Source organism: Hirundo rustica, chromosome 8 (genome assembly GCF_015227805.2).
Source record: "Hirundo rustica isolate bHirRus1 chromosome 8, bHirRus1.pri.v3, whole genome shotgun sequence".
In the NCBI taxonomy this organism is placed as follows: Eukaryota; Metazoa; Chordata; class Aves; order Passeriformes; family Hirundinidae; genus Hirundo; species Hirundo rustica.
In genome coordinates this window covers 17,760,748-17,780,288 of record NC_053457.1, presented here as the reverse complement: position 1 = coordinate 17,780,288, position 19,541 = coordinate 17,760,748, and the positions used below count along the sequence as shown (strand labels likewise).

The 19,541-nt window shown below is 46.6% G+C and overlaps 1 protein-coding gene across 6 annotated transcripts in view; it reads left to right on the top strand.

The window, feature by feature from the left end:
• The first annotated feature begins 12,038 nt into the window (after window positions 1-12,038).
• ANTXRL (ANTXR like) overlaps window positions 12,039-19,541 on the top strand; it is a 59,679-nt gene continuing 52,176 nt past the window's right edge. For 3 of the 6 annotated variants that reach the window (XM_040071587.2, XM_040071586.2, XM_040071584.2), the window contains exons 1-2: window positions 12,186-12,596; window positions 13,459-13,699. In XM_040071587.2, the coding sequence (XP_039927521.1) occupies window positions 12,518-12,596; window positions 13,459-13,699 (320 nt within the window). In that variant the 5' untranslated portion in view covers window positions 12,186-12,517. The other 3 variants (XM_040071583.2, XM_040071582.2, XM_058421577.1) reach the window with 3 other exon arrangements.

Below are 19,541 nucleotides of genomic sequence, written 5' to 3'. Positions count from 1 at the left end.
TTTACCTTTACCCCATGAGTCTGAGGATGGTGCTGTCTTGAGAATGACACAGAGGTGCCTTTTCTGCAAAGTCAGGAAAGGTTAGCAGTATTCCAAGCCTAAATCCACACAGTGCTCTTCCAGTCAAATACTCACTGACACGGTACAGAAGTAAATCTCAACAGAGTATGGGCAGAGATGATGATGCCAGGGACCCCAGCCAGCTCTGCTTTTCTCAGTCCTGCCTCCACTCATGGCAAACCCAGAGACAGCCAAGGAATGGCTGTGTGCAGTCAGGTCCAACTGCTGCTGAGAGCACCTGCTGGACTCCCATGGAGGCTCAGCAGGAGTGTGACTGCACTGTGGCACCTGCCAGTGCGAAAGGTGGCTGTGTTAGAGTCAGTGCATGCCTCATACCCTGAAACCACCACCAGAGATCTCAGAACTGCTGAAATACAGCAGCAGCACCCATGAGACTCAAAACAGACAGCAGAAATTAGCTAGGGGGAAAAAAAAATATCATGCGTAAGCAGGTCAGAATATAAATCTGGAAAACCCGAAATACCCCGCAATTTGGATATAGGTTTGAACCTCTACATGTTTTTCATCTTGTTATAAACTAAAGCCAAAATTTATGCCATAGTCAAGATGCCTGAGAGTTTTTAAGTAAAACCTCCCTTAAGTTTTCAGGAACTTCAGACTTGATCCTGAATGAGAATTCTATACCAAACCATCCAGATTTGATCTCTTGTTTAATTATAAAATCAGGATTCAATGCAAATCTCACAGTTTTGCCCAGTCTCCACAATCAAAGGAAATTCATTAAGAACCTACAAATGGAGTCATAATGAGAACTGGAGAAGATATACTAGAATGCCTGCCATTTTAATTTGACAGTCTGAAGTACGTGAATCACTCATATTCTTCCCAGTGAGTGAAGAGAAAATCCTCATAACAGAGAATTCCCCATGACTTCGCCCAACTGATTACTCTTGTCTTAATGCCATTGATTTCCACTTTTTGGCTACCTCCTTGAAAGAGCAATAAATCTGCTGTGCCTTCATTTCTTACAGATTCACTAGCAGTTGTATATTTGACTTCATTCACTCTCCTTCTACTATGTAGCAAAATTTACAGAACTCCACCATAAGCTTCATGGTGAAGGTTAGCCCTACATCATGCAGGCAATGATATGCTTGCCTCAAACTGCCAGTGCTGGGAGTGCCATTGCTCCCCATGACCTCCTCACAGAACATGATCCTGCTGTTCCCACTCGGGTTCTGCATAAGCAGTTCTTATCCCTCTGGGATCACCCACAGACGTCTCTGAGAGGCTGAAATAAAATGAATATTTATAGTGCTTTCGTAGCACGTTAGATCACCTGTTAGACAATGGGTACTCTCCATATTCTATCTGTCACAGATGTGAATTCTTCATATGGATGAGTTTAGGGACTGGCTGTTTAATGGACTCTTCATCCCCCAGAGAGTATCTGATACACGTATACCATGTCCCTGAGTGATGGATTTTGCATCTTGATTTCTGAGAAGTGTGACAGATCTGTCAAAGAACAAGGACCTATGGGCAGGCAGCTCCCTATGGATTATGCAATTCTGAATGTTCCATCAAAAAGCACGTGAAATTGATGATGCTCACAGCAAATGCTCCCAGCCTGCTTGCCTCCAGAGGAGCACACTAATTGCTAGTCAACTTCTGGTGTCCTGAGTGTTTTCCAAGCTGGATCTCTAAAGAGAGCCTTCTCCTAGTCTCCCCATTTCCTAGCACTTGTACAGCATCCCATTAACTAATTAGGATTACAACTTCTGCCTTCCTGAAATATGTTTACATAGCTCCTGCACCTCATGAGAAAAACATGTTAGCACAGAGGAAAAGAAAGGAATTTTCAGATCCCTGGTTTTCTACTTCATGGCCTTCAGATGTCACTGCAAGCTCTTCTAAAAAATGTCTGGAAATTCCCAAATGTAGAAACACCGATTTGAGCAAGGACTCCCCTGCATTCTATTTTCAGAGGACTTGACCCAATTCTCCTTGCTAGAGTAATCACATTGAACTCTGGCATCGTTTGGAGCTTCTTACTGGCCGTAAAGGCACTGGTAGCCCTTTTTTAGTATTATGATCAACTATGCAAGTGGGAAGGAAACAAATTAATCACATTTGCAAGAGGGGAACCATTTTAGCCAGAACTTACTTACTTAGCTCAGCTTTTCACAATCAAAAATGGAAGCAGATAATAAAAGCTTTTTCTAAAATTAATTTCATTTTTTAATTGTCTATAGCTACTTCTATTTCCTCTTTACTTCCATTTTAACTGTAGATTAATTTCCATATAATTATATCACTTTAAAAGCAATTATCCTTGTTTGAAAAAAAATGGCACGGAAGTTACTCTTAAAAAATAATTGAAAGTATTTCATCCTGGAAAGCATCATCCCACAGTCTTCCCAACCATTTCTGTATCTACTCCAGACTTCCTCCAGAGCAGGGGTTAATGTAAATACTACATCTCTGCATTTCCCATGTCAACAAAACTGAAAGAAAAAAAGTAACTGAAATCTTAAATACTGGAGCCATCATTTCCTTTGCCTTTTAACTTACTCCTTTCTGCTCCAAAGTGTGATGGTATTTTCCCTGAAGCACAACCTGTGACTGTGCCAGGGCAGTCCTGTGGCTGCTGCCAAAACTGCCTTTGATTTCAACAGCGGGTCTGTCAGTCTGAGGAATCCATGATCAGACGTGCAGTGTCATGCACAATAAACTACAGATAATAAAGGAATTGAGCTGATGCAGACAGAGTGGTTCTGTCTGCAGCATTTATTATTTTCTGTTGTTATAAGGAACTGAGGATTCTTAACACATGAAGGAAATTTCAAGGCAATAAGAAATAGAAAAGTGGGAAAATCTATTCCTGGGTTTTATACAATTGCTTTTCTTCTATGCCAGGTATTCTTCTGCCTTCATTTAAGTTGTAAACTGCAAAGGAGAAAAACCAAAACTAAAACTGAATGAAACTGGCAGGAAATCAAATAAAAGAATGGAGAATTCTTGTTTTAAAAAAACAATCCCAGAACCCATGAAATAAATCCTGAAACTAAACCCTGTTTCCTAAATTCAATCACAAGCTGAAAGTCCGTTAAAAGCATGAAAATTCCAAACAAGTAATTTCTTTTATCTCACTGCTACTGCAAGACAGAGTTTGTGTGCTTCATCTTGGGTGGAGGTAAGGTCTTTCTGAGCACTAAATGATTTCTTTGCACCTTCACTGCTGAAAATCCCACACACATGAAGAAAATTGTACAAAAACACTTGGAGATACAGCTATGTGTTGCCATTCTCAGCCTTTCTGGGATGAACAAAGCCATCTGAGGGTTTGCTACTCCTCAGACAGATTATACCCCTTGCACATTATGCAAAAGTCTTGGATTACCTTGGAAAGGAAATAATTTCTCTGGATTTTAACAAAAACTGTTTGTATGTCACTCATTTCTGAGTCTCAGGTTTAGCAACCTGTCCATCTTTGGGATGGACATAAGACAATATACCCTGAATTTCTGAGCTTTGACTATGCTCTTTCATCTTCCCATTTTTACTGATCACAAATTTGGATCCCAGCAGTGACGCTGCAGAGAAGCAAGAGAGTGGCTGATCCGGAGGTCTCTTTCCTGCCAGTGAGCCATATCACATCCATGCATTAAAACCAGCCCAATTAGCATGGATGAGGTAAATGAGAGAACAATAATAAAACCTGTGGAGACTGGATTTTTTTTTTTTTTTTTTTTTTTGGCAATCCAGGGCTACAGCTGGGGCATATTTTGAGTACCTCTCTTCTCAGCTCCTCCTCACAGCCCTTGATGTACTGCTCAGCTAACATATCCCCTGTTCTCCTGGCATGATTCAGTCATGCTTGCTGACGTACTTACCTGAGCTAGGCATCTGGGAAGAAGCAGAAGGAAATACAACCATGCATCAAGGAGGAATTTGTTGACTGCAGAGATGAACGGAATCTAAAGAGAGTGGAATAAAATCAGGACTGGACTAGCCTGATGCATGGAAATGGTCTTCTCTTGGCATTCCAGGCTTCCCCAGCTTTCTTTCATCATACTTCTCTGTACAGCAGATGCACAACTCTAACCTGACAAGTACCTAAAAATAATGAGTAGAAATAAGGAAACTCACTGCCTAGATTCCTCTGGAATGACCAGGAGGCAGCTTGGGGTGTGGAGCTTGGTGTCTAGTTTGAGCTTTTAGAAACTAGGTGCTTTTGGAGGTTTTATTATGAATTAGAGACCTTTAAGTTGATGGGGTGCTCGCCACTTTGCTATTTTATCATGATGACACCTTCAGGAAGTTCTCCAATCCTTACTATTTTAAGGCTCTGTGGTCTTCAGATTATCTTCCATCATCTGAAATCCCCAGTACATGCAATGTAAGCTGACAGCTTTTGATGAACCATCATTATATCTTGGCTGCATACCCAGCCTAGTGAATCATGAAACTGCCAAATCTTTTTATTATGAACAATCCCTCAGACTTCAGTGGGAATAATGAATAAGACAGAGCTAAAATCCCAGCTCACAAATGAAAAAATACCTCAAGCTCCACATTTGTTTTCAACAAGTCTTGTGACATACAGGAACCATTTGTAACTGGAAACTAAAAGAAAATCTTTCAGGCTTTTCTTATTTTCCCTGAGAATGAGGAAGTTGAAGTGGCCTCGCTCCTGATGCGTGGTAGCTGTCACACAGACACACAGCCCTTCCTCTCCAAAGCACGTGAAGATTAAGTCACATCTCCAAGACCACCACAATGATGTAATTTCCAGTCTTTACCTGATGTCCATGAACAAAATGAGTAGGATTGAGCATCACATTTAGTTTGATAAGGAAAAAAATGAGATTTGAACAAGTCCCAGCAGAGTCACATACTCTCACCCCAGTGGCTCTCAAATGGCAGCCCAGCACCAAACTTCCCTATGATTTTTGGCATTTCCACACTGAGTCCCTATTTCTATTTCCACTCTCTTCCATGGCTGGAAACGTGTTAGGAAGGAAAGGAATGGGCTATCCCACACAGCTGGAAAGCCTGGTTAATACTCTCTTGTTGGGATGTGTCATGTGTCTGCAGTTTCACATGAAGCTTTCTTGGATTTAGCCGGAAGTTTTGAATCTGGCAGAACATGAATAACAGGGCCACTGAGGTCTCTGTTCCCTCTGATCCCTTCCAGTGCTTGACTACAAGAAATGCAGTTCAGGCACCAGGAGAACTCTTGATATTTCAGACTGGACAATGAGCAACAGTAATACCCCGCTGCATCCATTGGAAAGGATGAAGTACTTTCATTTTCTGCAATCACAGTGGTTCAAACAGACTGCGTCTAGGAATTTGCATGACGCATAAAATGTCAATATTCCTTTCCAGTTGGGTTGGTGCCAAGGACAGAATGAATGCTTCTGTCTGGCACTCTTTCTGATCTAATGGACCCTGTTGGATGGTACTGGGTTGTACAAGTCACTCATAAATCAGACAATCCACCTGTGCATAAGGAGGAGATGACTACAGCTCCGTAGTCTACTGGCTTTCAAAGACTTTATTTTTGTGTGGAGGGCTGCCTCTTCACTGGCTTACAGCTGTTCTATTTAATGAGGCAGTGCATTTATCCCCCACTTCACTCTTGTGGTTTCAAGGCCTAAGACCTAAAAAACAGGGTTTCTGTAGGATAGAGGAAAAAAATGGTTTTCTGTAGGATAAAGGGAGTGTGTTTTAGTTCTTCTGCCAGGATTGAGAATTATCAGACTGTAAATGAATATGTCATTTCAACTGCTTATACAGCTGTACATGCCGTACACTGTAGGGATATATTTCAGCTCAGAGCTCACACAATTTCATATTCCAGGCCTGAATTGTGCTGGTGGTCACCTCAGAGACTTGGTCTGGTTTTGCACCTGCTGCTCTGGCATTGTTCACCATTCAGCAACTGACATAATGCTCCAAAACATTTGAAGTTTGAATCTTACAGGGACATCCAAAAAGAACAGAAAGCAAATTTTATTCCATGAGAGGGGGAACAAAGAAGGCAACTATTCATCTGTCACACAGTGTTAGAAAGTTACTTGTCACACAGACGTGTGTACACACTTTCAGCAAAACCTTTGATTCACATAAACAGCAGCCCTGACCTGTGCTAACACATTTGTTCTCACATAGATCTGTGCATTTGTTCCCTCACCCAGGCATCCATGCAGAAAAAACCACCAAGCCCTGTATGTAGCCACAGAAAATAGAGAAAAAACAGCCAACCAAACAACATGATCCAAACACAAAAAGCATGAATCAAGCACAAACAGACTGAATCAAACACAGACAGGCTGAACAAAAATATGTAACTTGTGAAAACAGTCATAAATATTTGCCTTCCCTCTTTATACAATTCACACTGATGTCTCTTTTTCAGAAATTTTTTAAAGTTACATTATATGGTTGAATTTAAAGACATGAGATATGCTCCTATTTAAGAGACCTGCTATTGATTTTGGCAGCTTTAAAAAAAAAAAAAAGCAATATCTGTTCAGATGTTTCTTTCTGACAGAAAAGCATATACATGTGGTGTGTAAGCACAGACAAAAATATTGAAACATATATATACACACGTACATGCATTCACAACTGTACATAAAGCCATACATACACCTGCTTATTTTTTGTAATTTCGCATGTTCATAATTTGTATTTTAAAAGAAATATTTTTAAACAAAGATCAGTTACTTCCACATGGCTGATGCTGAAGATTTTTTCAACAGTACTAAGTGGCATTAGCTTACATTAATCTTATTTACATTTGAACTACACTTACTACATGATGTCAACTCCAATAAGAGCAAGTGACAGAGCTGAAGGACATTATGCAAGGTGAAATTGTGGGAAGCAACATAAATAAGTTAATTTTTGCTACAATGAAGCCAAGAAACCTTTTAATTGAAAGTGATTTTGTAAATTAAAATAGATAGTACCTAAAATAGTCTGTTTTCCAACAAATTATTTTGTTCTTTGACCTGGTGTTTATCAATAGCAATTGAGGTAACATAAGACTGTGCTACAGGAAAATTATATTAAGAGAATCACAGCATTACAGACAAGGAAATATCCATCTGTAAATACTAGGATTTAGCCAACTAATTTCTTTTGTAAAATCTTTGGTACATTCTGTAATTCTTACACATAATTTATTTTTGTACTTTCTCATCTGGTTATATTACATTCAGCTAAGAGGATCTAAATATTTTGACTTTACATTAGTATTTCTATGGCTACAAAACTATTTTCTCTATAAAATTATATCTCTGTAGAGCTCCATAAGGCAGGTCTACTTTTTGCTTTGAAATACTGGAAAATTGTTAAATACAAAAAGAGAACTGCATTCTCAAAGAATAGATTATGCTTTGGTGTAATTTATACATTAAAAAACATAAATTTAATACTGCCAAAAGAAATTCCTCTATTACTCTCTAGTACCAATTATATTTAATATATGGTAACAAAAGACGTCAAGAGTTACATTTTGCATTTTTAAAAGCCAAAAACATGGGAAAATTCCTGAGACATAATTTATTACCAAATTCTGAATTTCATGCATGACTGCAACTGCTTTTTATTTGAAAGCAACTATACTAAAAATACAAAACTTTCTAAAAATCTTATCTTCCATCAAGTTTCTATTGGCATTTCTTTCAACCAGCATCTGTCAGTTCTCAGAAAAAAAAGAAAAAAGAAAAAAAAAAAAAAAAGTCATTAAAATGCTTCAAACATTTTCAGTGGACTGAATTCCTACAGAAACCTTTTAGTGTAAAGATTTGCAAATTTAAAGATCAACGTGACATTTTAAAGTGACAGCAACAGCAGCTCCTAACTTAAGAAATTTCTACTACATGGATATCCATGATATAAGGAATACATACAGAGAATAACAACGTGAGCTAGTCCAAACAAAGTTCATCAATTTAATAAAAGCGATTAGACCCTAAGTAAGTACCTAAAACAGCCACGATGCTCTGATCACCTGTCGAAGATGGAAGGATGAGAGCTGTAACCAATAAAAAGAGCAGCTGATGCCCGAGAGCTCTCGGCGAGAGAAGAGAGCCGGGAGGGAGGACAAGGGCTATTGCCGGCGGGGCTGCCGAGGGGGACCCGCCTCCCCCTCCGCCTCGGCATCGCCCCCCGGCAGCCCTGCCTGGGCACCCGCCGCCCGGGGCGCTCCGCCGGGGCCCCTGGCTGCCGCACGGCGGGGCTGGGCACGAGTCAGCGCGGGAGCCCCTGCGGGCACCGTGCCCTCACCCGCTCTCGGCCCCGGGGCGGCCCGGCAGGTCCCGGCGGGTCCCGGCGGGTCCCGGCGGGTCCCGGCCGTGCGGCAGCGCCGGGGGGCTCGGGGAACCCGCGCTGGCCCCGGCCCTGCCCGCGCTGGCCCCGGCAGCGCATCGCTCCGCGGCTCCGGGAGCGCGGCCCGCGCGGTGCTGCTGCCGCTTCGCCGCGCTCTGCGGGGGCAGCGGCCGCCCCGAGACCCCCGCCCGGCCCCTCTGCCCCGGCCCCGCTCACCTGGGGGTCCCGCTGCAGGCACCCCGCGGAGGGGGAATCTGCGGCGCCGGGAGCCCCGCCGCGCCCCTTCGCTCTCCCGGGATCCCGCTACGGACTAGCGCCCGCGGAGCCCTCACCTTAGCTCACCTCGCCTCACCCCACCGCCGGGGCCGCCCGGCCCCCCAAGAGCCGCGCCGCAGCCCCCGCCGCCGCACCGCCCCGGCACGCCGGCACCCTCCTCCCCGCCGCGGCTCCCCGCCCAGAGCGGACCCCGGGAAACGCCTACCGCAGCTCCTGCCCCCGACCCCCGCCGCCAGCCGGGCGCCCCCCTCCCCCGGGACCCGCCGCCGCCCCGCCCGCGGGCCCCGCAGCCGTCCCGCAGCGGGATTCCCCCTTTAACGGTACCATAAACCCAGGAGTTTCTTTCAAAGTTGGGGGGGAAAACCACACACACGCACGCACGCCGAAATAAACAAAACAAAACCATCTCCAAAGCCGCCTTCCCACTTGTCCTTTATATCATCTGACTACGCTTTTGAATAGAAGGCTCTTCTAGGAGCTGCAGGTATTGACAAGAGCCGCTTAAAATGAAAAGTACTGCTTCATAGAAAATACTCGCAGGATAAAAATTAGGACTTTGAGGTATGAAACGATTTGTGGTACAGCTGGTATGTAAAATAAAACCATCAAACGTCTTGTCATAATCAAATATACCCTAAATCTGGACTAGCAACATTGCTTTTGAAAGATGTCGTTCCATATAAATGCCTTTAACGCCTGGTAGAAAATTTTTATGAACACGTTGACAAATGAAATAACCCGGGTTATTTGATTAGTGTCCATGTAATCTGAATATGGGCTTGTATCGGGAAAAGAAACGTCAAGCCTTTAATGCTTTTGAAGGCATGGATTTTCGCTGCAATTAAAGAGTAATCTTATAAAAATAATGAGAGCGAGCCACTCTCGCTGTGTTCTGTGATACAGGGATTATAGAGAATGAACTCTAGAGTACCTGTTCTCTTTTAAAATTCAGCTGGGGCCGAACGAACAGCAATGTTGAGGGCAGCGGGGGTTCGGTGGCTGCCCAGCCGCCCTGGAAGCTCTGCATCCTACCGCCCGCCCAGGAACGGGTGTGCCGGTGGCATCTCCCGATACTGCATGGGAAACATCGGCCGACTTGGGATGCAGGTGTCAGGAAACTGGGACGGACAATTCCCACTGCCCTTCATATCGCAAGAGTTTTGGTTTGGGGGGAGTTTTGTGGGTTTTTGTGGGGTTTTGCGGGTCTTTGCAGCCTTTATGCAAATAGCGACAGAAGGTGTAAGAAGAGACAATTAGATGTGATCACCTGCCTTACAGAGCCTGAACCATTGTGAGAAGGTGCACTGAGGTAACCTGTGCCCCGGGGAGGGTGAGGTCCGCACCTTACGGTCAGCTCTCCTGGCGCTTGCTGTGACTTTCCTTCGAGCGAGACCCGACCAAAGGACTCCGGGCGCCCGGTCACCAGCCCGGCCCGCCCTGCCTGCCCGCTCCCTCCCGACCCCACGCAAACCTCCCTCGGGCTTGGCACCCGGCAGGCCTGCCCGGGGTGTGACAGCCACAGGAGGGGCTCGGGCAGATCGGAAAACCTGTTTTGTTTAAAACAGAAGGCTCTGGCTCTGCAGAGGCGGCCCGCAAGCCCCGGCCGCGTCCGGCCCCTCTCGCAGGGGCTGGAGGAGCAGGGAAGGGGCGCTAGCAAAAGACGCAGCCGCACGTTCCCCTGGTGTTTCTGCCCAGCACTGACCGTGGCAGAACTGGGCCGTGTCTTTTGCATACGCCCACCTCGCCTTAAAACGTGCCCCCTCGCCGGGCCCTTTGGAGGAGGCAGATGAGCAAGCCATCTCTCTTTGCAGAATCGGAGGATATGTTAGAGCTCAGAGAGCAGCGCACGGTATCGAAAAATAGTGATTTTTATTATTATTTTTCTCGGAGGTGCCTTACTTTGCTTTGGAGACTCCCTTGAAGTCTGCCGCGTTATTTTACCATACAATCTGATATTTATTCACGAGGCACCGAGGGAATCTGACGCTATCAGCATTTTTATTTCGTTTTGAAAGGCCGCGATGTGCGCGGGGAAGGACGGCTGCCCCGGGCAGGGGGTGGCGAGGGCTGCCGGGGACCACGCGGCTGCGGACACTAGTGGTCACCGGCGAGGCCGAAGCCCGGGAGGGAGGAAGCGGGGGATTCCTGCTGCTCAGCAGCCGCTTGCTCATTTTTTGTGAATGTCGCCAGGGAGGATGTGGTTTTTTTCTATTTCTCCATGATCTAAGTAATCGCTGGGTCTCAACTGGCCAGGGCTCAAAAAACCTTTCAAGTGGTGAGCTCAAGCAGTGCATTCGGCTTTTAGCTGTGCATAGTTAAACCAGGCAAGAGGCTGAAAACCGGTGGACCCTCTAATCTTTCCTTGATAAATCCCCGACCGCCGCCGCGGTTGGATGTGTCTGAACTCGGTCCAGAACAGAAACAGGCAACTGAAATGGAGATGTGCAGACTTCCCCGAAGTGCAGACTTTATATCAGACTGGCGGGCGGCAGCCTACACCACACACAGCACGCCGAGGCTGCTGGAGGGGGGCGGGCTCCGACGGGGAAGGGGCTCTGCGCGGAGGGGCAGGCGGGTGTCCTCGTGGGGCACAGAGAGAAAGGGCTGCGGGAGCATCCCACCATTCCCCCGGAGAGCCGCACCTGGGGCACAGAGGGAAAGGAATGCGGAGCATCCCACCATTCCCCCGCAGAGCCGCACCTGGGGCACAGAGGGAAAGGGCTGCGGGAGCATCCCACCATTCCCCCGCAGAGCCGCACCTGGGGCACAGAGGGAGAGGGCTGCGGGAGCATCCCACCATTCCCCCGCAGAGCCGCACCTGGGGCACAGAGGGAGAGGGCTGCGGGAGCATCCCACCATTCCCCCGCAGAGCCGCACCTGGGGCACAGAGGGAGAGGGCTGCGGAGCATCCCACCATTCCCCGCAGAGCCGCACCTGGGGCACAGAGAGAAAGGGCTGCGGGAGCATCCCACCATTCCCCGCAGAGCCGCACCCGGGGCACAGAGGGAAAGGGCTGCGGAGCATCCCACCATTCCCCGCAGAGCCGCACCCGGGGCACAGAGGGAAAGGGCTGCGGAGCATCCCACCATTCCCCGCAGAGCCGCACCCGGGGCACAGAGAGAAAGGGCTGCGGGAGCATCCCACCATTCCCCCGCAGAGCCGCACCTGGGGCACAGAGAGAAAGGGCTGCGGGAGCATCCCACCATTCCCCGCAGAGCCGCACCCGGGGCACAGAGGGAAAGGGCTGCGGAGCATCCCACCATTCCCCGCAGAGCCGCACCTGGGGCACAGAGGGAGAGGGCTGCGGGAGCATCCCACCATTGTCCCGCAGAGCCGCACAATCAGGGCGGAGCGGCAGGGCCCAGGGCACAGCTGCCGTGGGGGCGGTGGGGAAACAACGCCCACGTCCCACGCCCGCAGGGCGGCAGGCCGTGCCCCCCGCGGGTACCACCTTTGTCGGGGGCGGGAGGTGTCACTTTTTGCTGCTGGCACGCAGAAGCGGCTCCCGGCTGGAGGGTTATAGCTCGGCTTCCCGGGTGAGGAGGCCCCGGCGAAGCGCTGGGTGTTCGGGGGGCTGTGCTCGGTGGGACAGCGCGCCAGCACCCCACAGGGGATGGGCTCCCTCCCGCTTGGCTCGTGATAGGAGCCTCGCCCCGAGAGAGAAATGTCTAGCCCCAACTCTCATGCAAACTGACTCCGTTCGCATCCCTCGCCGTGGCTCTTTTCATTAATTAGGGGCTGCAAAGAGTGTGGGGGAGGGGGAAGAGGCTGGAAGCCACTAATTAGTCAAACTTTGGGGACAGCAACCAGATGAGCTGGGCAATCTCTTTAGGGCAGCGCTTTGTAACCTGTGTGTATCAGGCGGAGAGTGATTATGCTACTGTACAAAGCCTCCATTAAGAGATTTCATTTCATCATTACTCATCGCCTGCAGGATGTGTTCAGACTCCAGTGTGAGTAAATCAAGATTTCCACGAAGAGAAACAATTTGCTGTGGCACGAGAGGGCCGTGAAAACCTGCCCCTACCCCCGCCCCTAAGCAATAATCTTTTTAATTGCACTGAGCTGCAAACAGATTTTTCTTAAGTGTCCCCTTCGCGTTGTGCCCCCTTTGTCACAGGTTTTTGCCACGACGCCCATGTCCTACAGCAACTTCTTTCTGCCTTGGGCGCTGCCACCGCTCAGCTCTAACCAGCTCTGGGCTCCAGCCGCTCCCGAGCCTGCGGGAGAGAGGCTCAGCGATGCTCCGGAACGCAGCTGGGCTGCCCCCGGCCCCGGCCGGCTTCCCTGCCCGCCGGCGGAGCCCCCTGCCCCGCTCCCCGCTGTCCTGCCCCCGGGGCAGCCCGACAGGGAAGGAGGGAGGAACGCCCGCCCCGTGCTCGGCGGCGCCGGGCAGCGGTCCCTAAGCTCGGTCCCTCGCTCGCAGCAGCCTTTGCCATCTCGCTATCCCGGAACAGGAAAGTCCCGGTTCAGCTTGCCCCCATAAGATCCTGTCTCCCTCCTCCCGCTCCCCTCCCTCTGCCCCTTCCTGCCTTTGGCCCGTGCGAGAGCAGCCTCTCCTCTCCCTGCGGGCCGGGGCCGAGGCGCTCGGGCAGGCTCCGGGGCGGCGGGGAGCGGCGCTGGGCTGCGGGACCGTCCGCCTGCGCTCAGCCCCTGCCCCGAGCCAGCGGCGCGGCCCCGCGGGCAGGGCTGCCTTCGGCTCTCCGCGCTGGGCTGAGACCCTGAAGTTCGTGATTTCTTTTTCTCGTTTGTTTCGTTCTGATTTTTATTTTATTTTTTTTTTCCTCCTCCTCTCTGCTCTTGGTGCTTCCGAAGTGCCTGTAAGATTTGCAGAGAGACAGAGAGAGAGAGAGAGAGAGACTGGGGGAGGAGGAAGAATTAAGGAAAGGGGAAAGATGGCGAGTTGCTGGAGCCGTGTGGAGAAAGCGGCATTTTTGTGCTGCTTTTTGCTGGCAATGGGGAGCCTAATCCGCTGCGCCCGGCCGGAGGAGGAGGAAGAGCAAGAAGAGCAGCGCTCCTGTCACGGTGCCTTTGATCTCTACTTCGTCCTGGACAAGTAAGTGACAGTCGCATTTAAAAACGTTTATTCACCCTTCAGTGACTCCTTGCAGCAGCAGAGATGTTGTTTCTTTCCCCCGTCTTCCCGGACGACTTCTCCTGATGCCAAACATGACGTGTAGGGCTCCTTCCTTATTTTTGTTCCCCAAAACTTGCACGTTTCCCAAGTGGAGCATTTAGGGGAGCAGTGTCCTTTATGCTGAGTTAGTGGTGCATGCAAACCTTGGCAATTGCGTAGCTTTCAGGTTGTAGCATGTGGGGTGTGGGCTGTGAGCGTTGGATTTGAGGGGATGTTGGTCAGTGTCCCATGGTTCCTGGAAGTTTTGTGTCATGACTTGGGCTGTGTGCAGAGATGTCACCTGTAGGACTCTGGCAGTGCTAGGACCATGCAGACCTACCTAAAGTTAAGACCAGACTGCTTGTATGGAGTAGCTGCGTTTTTACAAGTTCGCTTATAGGAACAAGGTTTTATAATAACTCGTTTTCACTCAGCTTATTTGGAGTTGTCCGAACCTGTGTTTGAGTTACATCTATTAAAACAAGCTGTTCAGTACTTCTCTTTAGTACTGTGTCAGCTGAATTCAGGTATGGCAGGGTTGGGGTATGATAAAGCTTACACGTGTAGGCATGTTTTAGCAAGCACGAGCAAAGCAAGTGGTAAACTGGTGCACCCACAGGTGTTTTTCAGAAGGTGCAAATTTCTCTTCTGGTGTACTGCTCTGGCTTGACAGAGGGTTAAGCCAAGGGATTAACTCAAGGAGTAAATTGTTAGTGTCCCACTGTGTGATGGCTGTGTTATCTAATACATCCTGGGTTACCTATGTGACAAGGGATTATGAAAGATGGAAGACTTTGTGATTCTTACCCTCAAGCCAGGTATAAAGTCTGCATTGCTCTATTTCCCAGTTGGAAGAATGGATCAATCCATAAGACCCTTTGTACAGCCTGCAAGAGGCAAAAAGTCACTGTCACTCAAGATGTGTATTTCTGTATTCAAGAAGGGAAAAAGCATCATTAAGTAGTGATTTTGTTTTTAGAGCAAAAGAAGCTGAAAATCAAAGGCATTCTGCCTTTCTAAAAGATACACTAATACACCATGTGGTCATTGTTTTGTTTTTCTTTCACTTAGAACTTGTTCCTAAAGTAACTTTTGTGTCTAGAAAGGGCTCTGTGGAGGACTAGTGTCAGTTCTCAAATTCATTCCTACCAGACTTCCCAGAAGTGACTGGCACTGTTGTTATGCCCAGTTCCCACTGTCGTTATGCCCAGTTCCCACACTGAATTCCCTGTAACAATGAATGTTGGTGATAGCAGTATGGCTTCTCTGCTTTCTGTAGTACAATTTCCTTGGCACAGTGACATTGAGTATCCCTAGCAATCTCCACACCGTGCCCCTATGCTACTTTTCATCTGTATTTCAGAAAGCCCCTTATTGGCTGTGCTGTTACCATTCATACTGTATTCGAGGAGATAAAAGCAGAGAAGAGAGCAATTTGCTCAGAGGTACTGATCTTCAAACAGTAGGAAGCTGATCATCTAGGTAGATTCTTCTCTAGTACTATGGACCTGAAATAATGTATTTTCTTTTCTCAAGCCACAGATCTTTCATTTTGTTTCAGATGCTGTCCATTCACTACAGTGGTCCACTGCAAACTGAACCTATCATGGTTGAAGTAAAAAATAATGCATTTGTGTTCCAGTGGGAAAATTCTCTTTAGTTTCAATTGCGAACTGAGTTTTTATGAGCTTTGAAAGTTATACCAAAGAGCTCCTCTTTGGTAAAAAGCTGTGTTAAGAGTTACTTGGGCCCCTGAGTGGCTTTAGAATCTATCCCTGCTCCTACCAAGTCTGTAACAATGCAGTGGCAAAGCTGCTTTTGGTCTCAATGAGATTGCGTTACAATCCATATGGGTAATATTAGAGTGCCAGATCTTAGAAGCCATAGGTCCTGTGCTGGCTGAGGGTATATTGGTCCCATCTGTATTCTGTGACATCTGGCACAACGCAAGGAGCTTTATGGAGGCAGGGAGGACTGATTTAGTGGACAGACCCTGGGTCTTGGGACAGTTCACCAGGTAGGAACTAGATAGTGTTGAGAATTCATTAATGTTGAAGACAGTCAAGGTATTTCAGGTAGGGAGAAGATAAGAAGCCAGTCAGAAGCATCTGGTAAATCTGTAAATGCAGTGAACAATTTTTTTTAGAATTGGATCCATGCTGACATATGTCTGTGAAGAACTCTGTCTCTAATTTCAAGTGGGAGAAACCCCATAAAAACGCAGCCATACACACCACTAAGTATACCCCTATGGCTTGGGGATTGCCTCCCTTTGTTGGTGCCCTGCCAGACTGGAGTTAGATGCATTCAGTCCTAGTTAGCTGTCTGACACTGGCACTGAAGTACTGGTTGTGTGAAAACACCAGGCTTTAATCCTGTGGCCCTGTTGTGAGCTGAATGACAGCTCCTGTCTCTAAAGTCAGCCTGGCTGAACCAAAATGACTTTGTCTGCTTTGCTTTGCTTCCCAATAGAAAGATGTAATCACACATCAGTAGGAGGCAGTCTGGAAGAAGACAGCAAACCTTTTTCCTTATGCAGTGTGTGTTACTGCAATGACTTTATTGGGGCATGATTTTTCCTTTTCATTCTGCCAGGCGAAATCTGTGAGGATTTAATCCTGCAGGCAACAACCATAGATGGAAAAGATCATCTTCTGGTGAAGTTACTGCTATAATGTATGTGCTTCCAGTAAGAAAAAAAAGAAACTTGCCATTTTCTTACCGTTTTTCTCAGCCTGAAGTTGATTGCAATCCTTCATGTTAACTCCATAGGATAAGCAAGATCAGGGCAGTGCACTAAACCTTAGATGCCCCAAAAAGCTGGCATAATGAAAGGGAAAAGCAGCATGTGTGGGAGGGAGGGAGAGCAGCCTTCATCCTCCTTAGGCCTGTGCCAGAGCTACATTTGGACTTCCTTGTCTCTGGGGAGGCTTAAATGAGGAAATCTCTTGAAGCTGGGAGAATGGGACATCTCCCGGCTGCAGAGGCGGCTGCCTAGAGTCTGCAGCCTTGCTCTGTCTCTGTCTTGTGCTTTATGAGTTGTGCAGGCCTTAGCTTGCTTGGGGGCATAATGGAAGACTTTAAAATATCATAATGAAGCAGCAGTAGTTCTTCTGTTTGCAACTAAATCGCTCTCTGCATGAGGTTAGGCAGTATACATTGCAGTTAGCACACCCACTCTCCCATGGCATGTAGTAAGATCAAGTCACTTGTGATAGCAAATTTCTTATTTTTACCTTCAAACAATGTAAAAAGCTCTTAAGCTTTGAAGCCAGATGTAAGGGATTGTCGAGTAGCTCTCACTTGCTTTGGTTACTTCATTTGCTTAGGTTGTCCCAGTGCACAAAGAACTCGTTTCTGTCCCATCCCAGACTGCGGAGGACAGGCCCTGTTGGGTATCTGATTGCTTGAGCATCAGGTCTTGTAGCGACATACTTGGGCTTGAGAATGTAAATAACTCCCTTTCATCCTGCCTTGCTGTTAACATCCAGCTGTTGTTTGTAATCATATTGAATTGCACTTGAAGAGAAGAAAGAATGACCGACCTCTAATGTTTCCTGATTATAACAGTGCCTGATAGCATCATTGTGATTGTTTATTAATGCAACAAATAGAAACCCCTTTAAAGTAAGGACTTATACTTAGCATAAATATCTGCTGCTGGCAATGCTTGACATGACAGATCTGAGCTGCAGAGCTATCTGTGTTGTAATTTACCAAATAGAAAACAATTTCTTGGTTACTTTTGACTGTGAGATGGACAGAAGTGTTTTCTTATTTTTCCAATTTGGGATGTTTGCTAAATGTTGCTTGGATTTTGAGGAAAAATGAGCTGTACAGACTTGGGAAAATGTTTCCTTTTTCTACGGCGCAGATCATGGCAGCAGAAATGTATTTATAAAGTCTTGGCCAGTTTTCTTGGATTATAACTGTTATGTTGGGGAGTTTGGCTTAAGTACATTTTCTTCAGTCCTCATCTTCCCCTTGAACTTCTGTATAGTCCCTCTTTGTCTCTTAGGGCCTATAACAATATTGCCTTTCACATTAATTTTACTCTGTCTCCTGTGCTCTCAAGAGCATCCGTGTCACCAGCAACTTTGGTAAAAACATCACTACGATGCGCCCAGTCTCTCACTTGTAATCCATTTTGCAGCTGCCTTTCTTTCAACTTGGTAAGCCTTGCTCCAGAGGGGAATGTCACTGGTGGGGAAGAGCACAACTTCTGATCAGGTGGGAATTAGCTACCCTGTCCAATATCCTTCCTGATCCTGTTTTTTGGGGCTGTGTACCCCTTCTCAACTTGCCATTGAAAAGGCAGTGGGTGTGGGAAGTGTCAGAAGGGAAACAGGTTGATCCTTCTTGGTTTGCCAAAAGCTTTCAGAACAAAAGCATTTCAGGAGCTGCTATTTAAGGTCACCTTCTATAATTTTAAGATGACTGGAGAGAATTGCTGATTTCCACATATGTTGGTTTTTTTCACAATATGCTATATTTAAAGCAAACTAAGAGCATTTGGTAAACACATTATTTGCTCCCCCCCCCCCCAAATTATTTTCTTGCCAAGTATTTGAATGTATTTAGCACTCATGAACTACAAGCGCCAGTGAGAGTGAATATTTTTTGCCTTGAGGTCTCACTACAGCCCTGTGCTTCTTTTCCTGCTTCATGTAGTCCCAGCATAAGATCATTAGGATGGAGCTGGACCTGTGGGAACTTCTGCAGCTTCTTTTTCCATGCTGTCTCAGACCCTGCCATTCTCTGTGCTGGTTTTGCACAGTGTGTGGGGAGGGGACGAGTGGCTTAAACAACATTGTTGTGGTTGGAAAATCAGACTGCTGGGAAAAATATCTGAACACATGTTCTATCACCCACCTTAACTATATTTGGTATTGACTGACTTTTAAACCACTACTGAACTCTGCTTCTTCTTAAGTAAGAACCTACTGTAGCCAGACTTTAGTTCTTTGTGAGATGTAGAACCTGATGCAGGTCAGCTGAGAGGAGTTGCAAAAGTATCAGCTTTGTTCCTTTGATAGCGCTGATTTCTGTGTGCGTATTTAAAAGTGGTTGTCTGTCTTCCTCCTTTGCTGTCTGCCTTCCCTCACTTGTAACTTGACCACACTATCTAGATGACACCTCTCATAATCTCCAACTGCCTGTAAGCAATATTTTTTTTGTTTTGTTTTCAAAATGTAATCTGTTGGTATTTTGCCTTTTCATCTCTCTTTGTTATGGTTATATTGCAGCCAGTGCTATGATTTGCTTAAACCAGGTATAATTGCTTGGAATGTTCCAAAGCAGATTTTTATTCTGTTTCAGACATACACTTGTTATTTGAACCAGGTTTTATTTGTTTGCATTTTGTCTGATATTTTTCTGCCAGCTTTGACTTCTGTCAGGAAAACCAATTCTCCTTCCTTCAGTCCAAGAAAAAAATTCTTTATGGAACACAAGGCAAAGCTAATGGGTAATGATTATTTGACATAAAACATGTACTGTTAAGGGGAAGAAAAAGCCATGGCAGCTTGTCATTTGCAGTCTATTTATGCATGTAACTAAATCTGATTTATTTGGGGCTTGAGCCAAGGAAGTAAAGCGTAAGATTCCCACTGACCTAGGATTTTTATTTGTGTGTTCAGTGATTGATAATTTCATTACTTTTGTCTGGACTTGCAGGCCAAATTCTGTGTTGCAGACTGTGAATTTGTATGAGGTGTAGTAGGACTGAATCTTCTAAGCTCAAATGCAGATATTAATTTACTCCTGTGAACTATTAACAGCT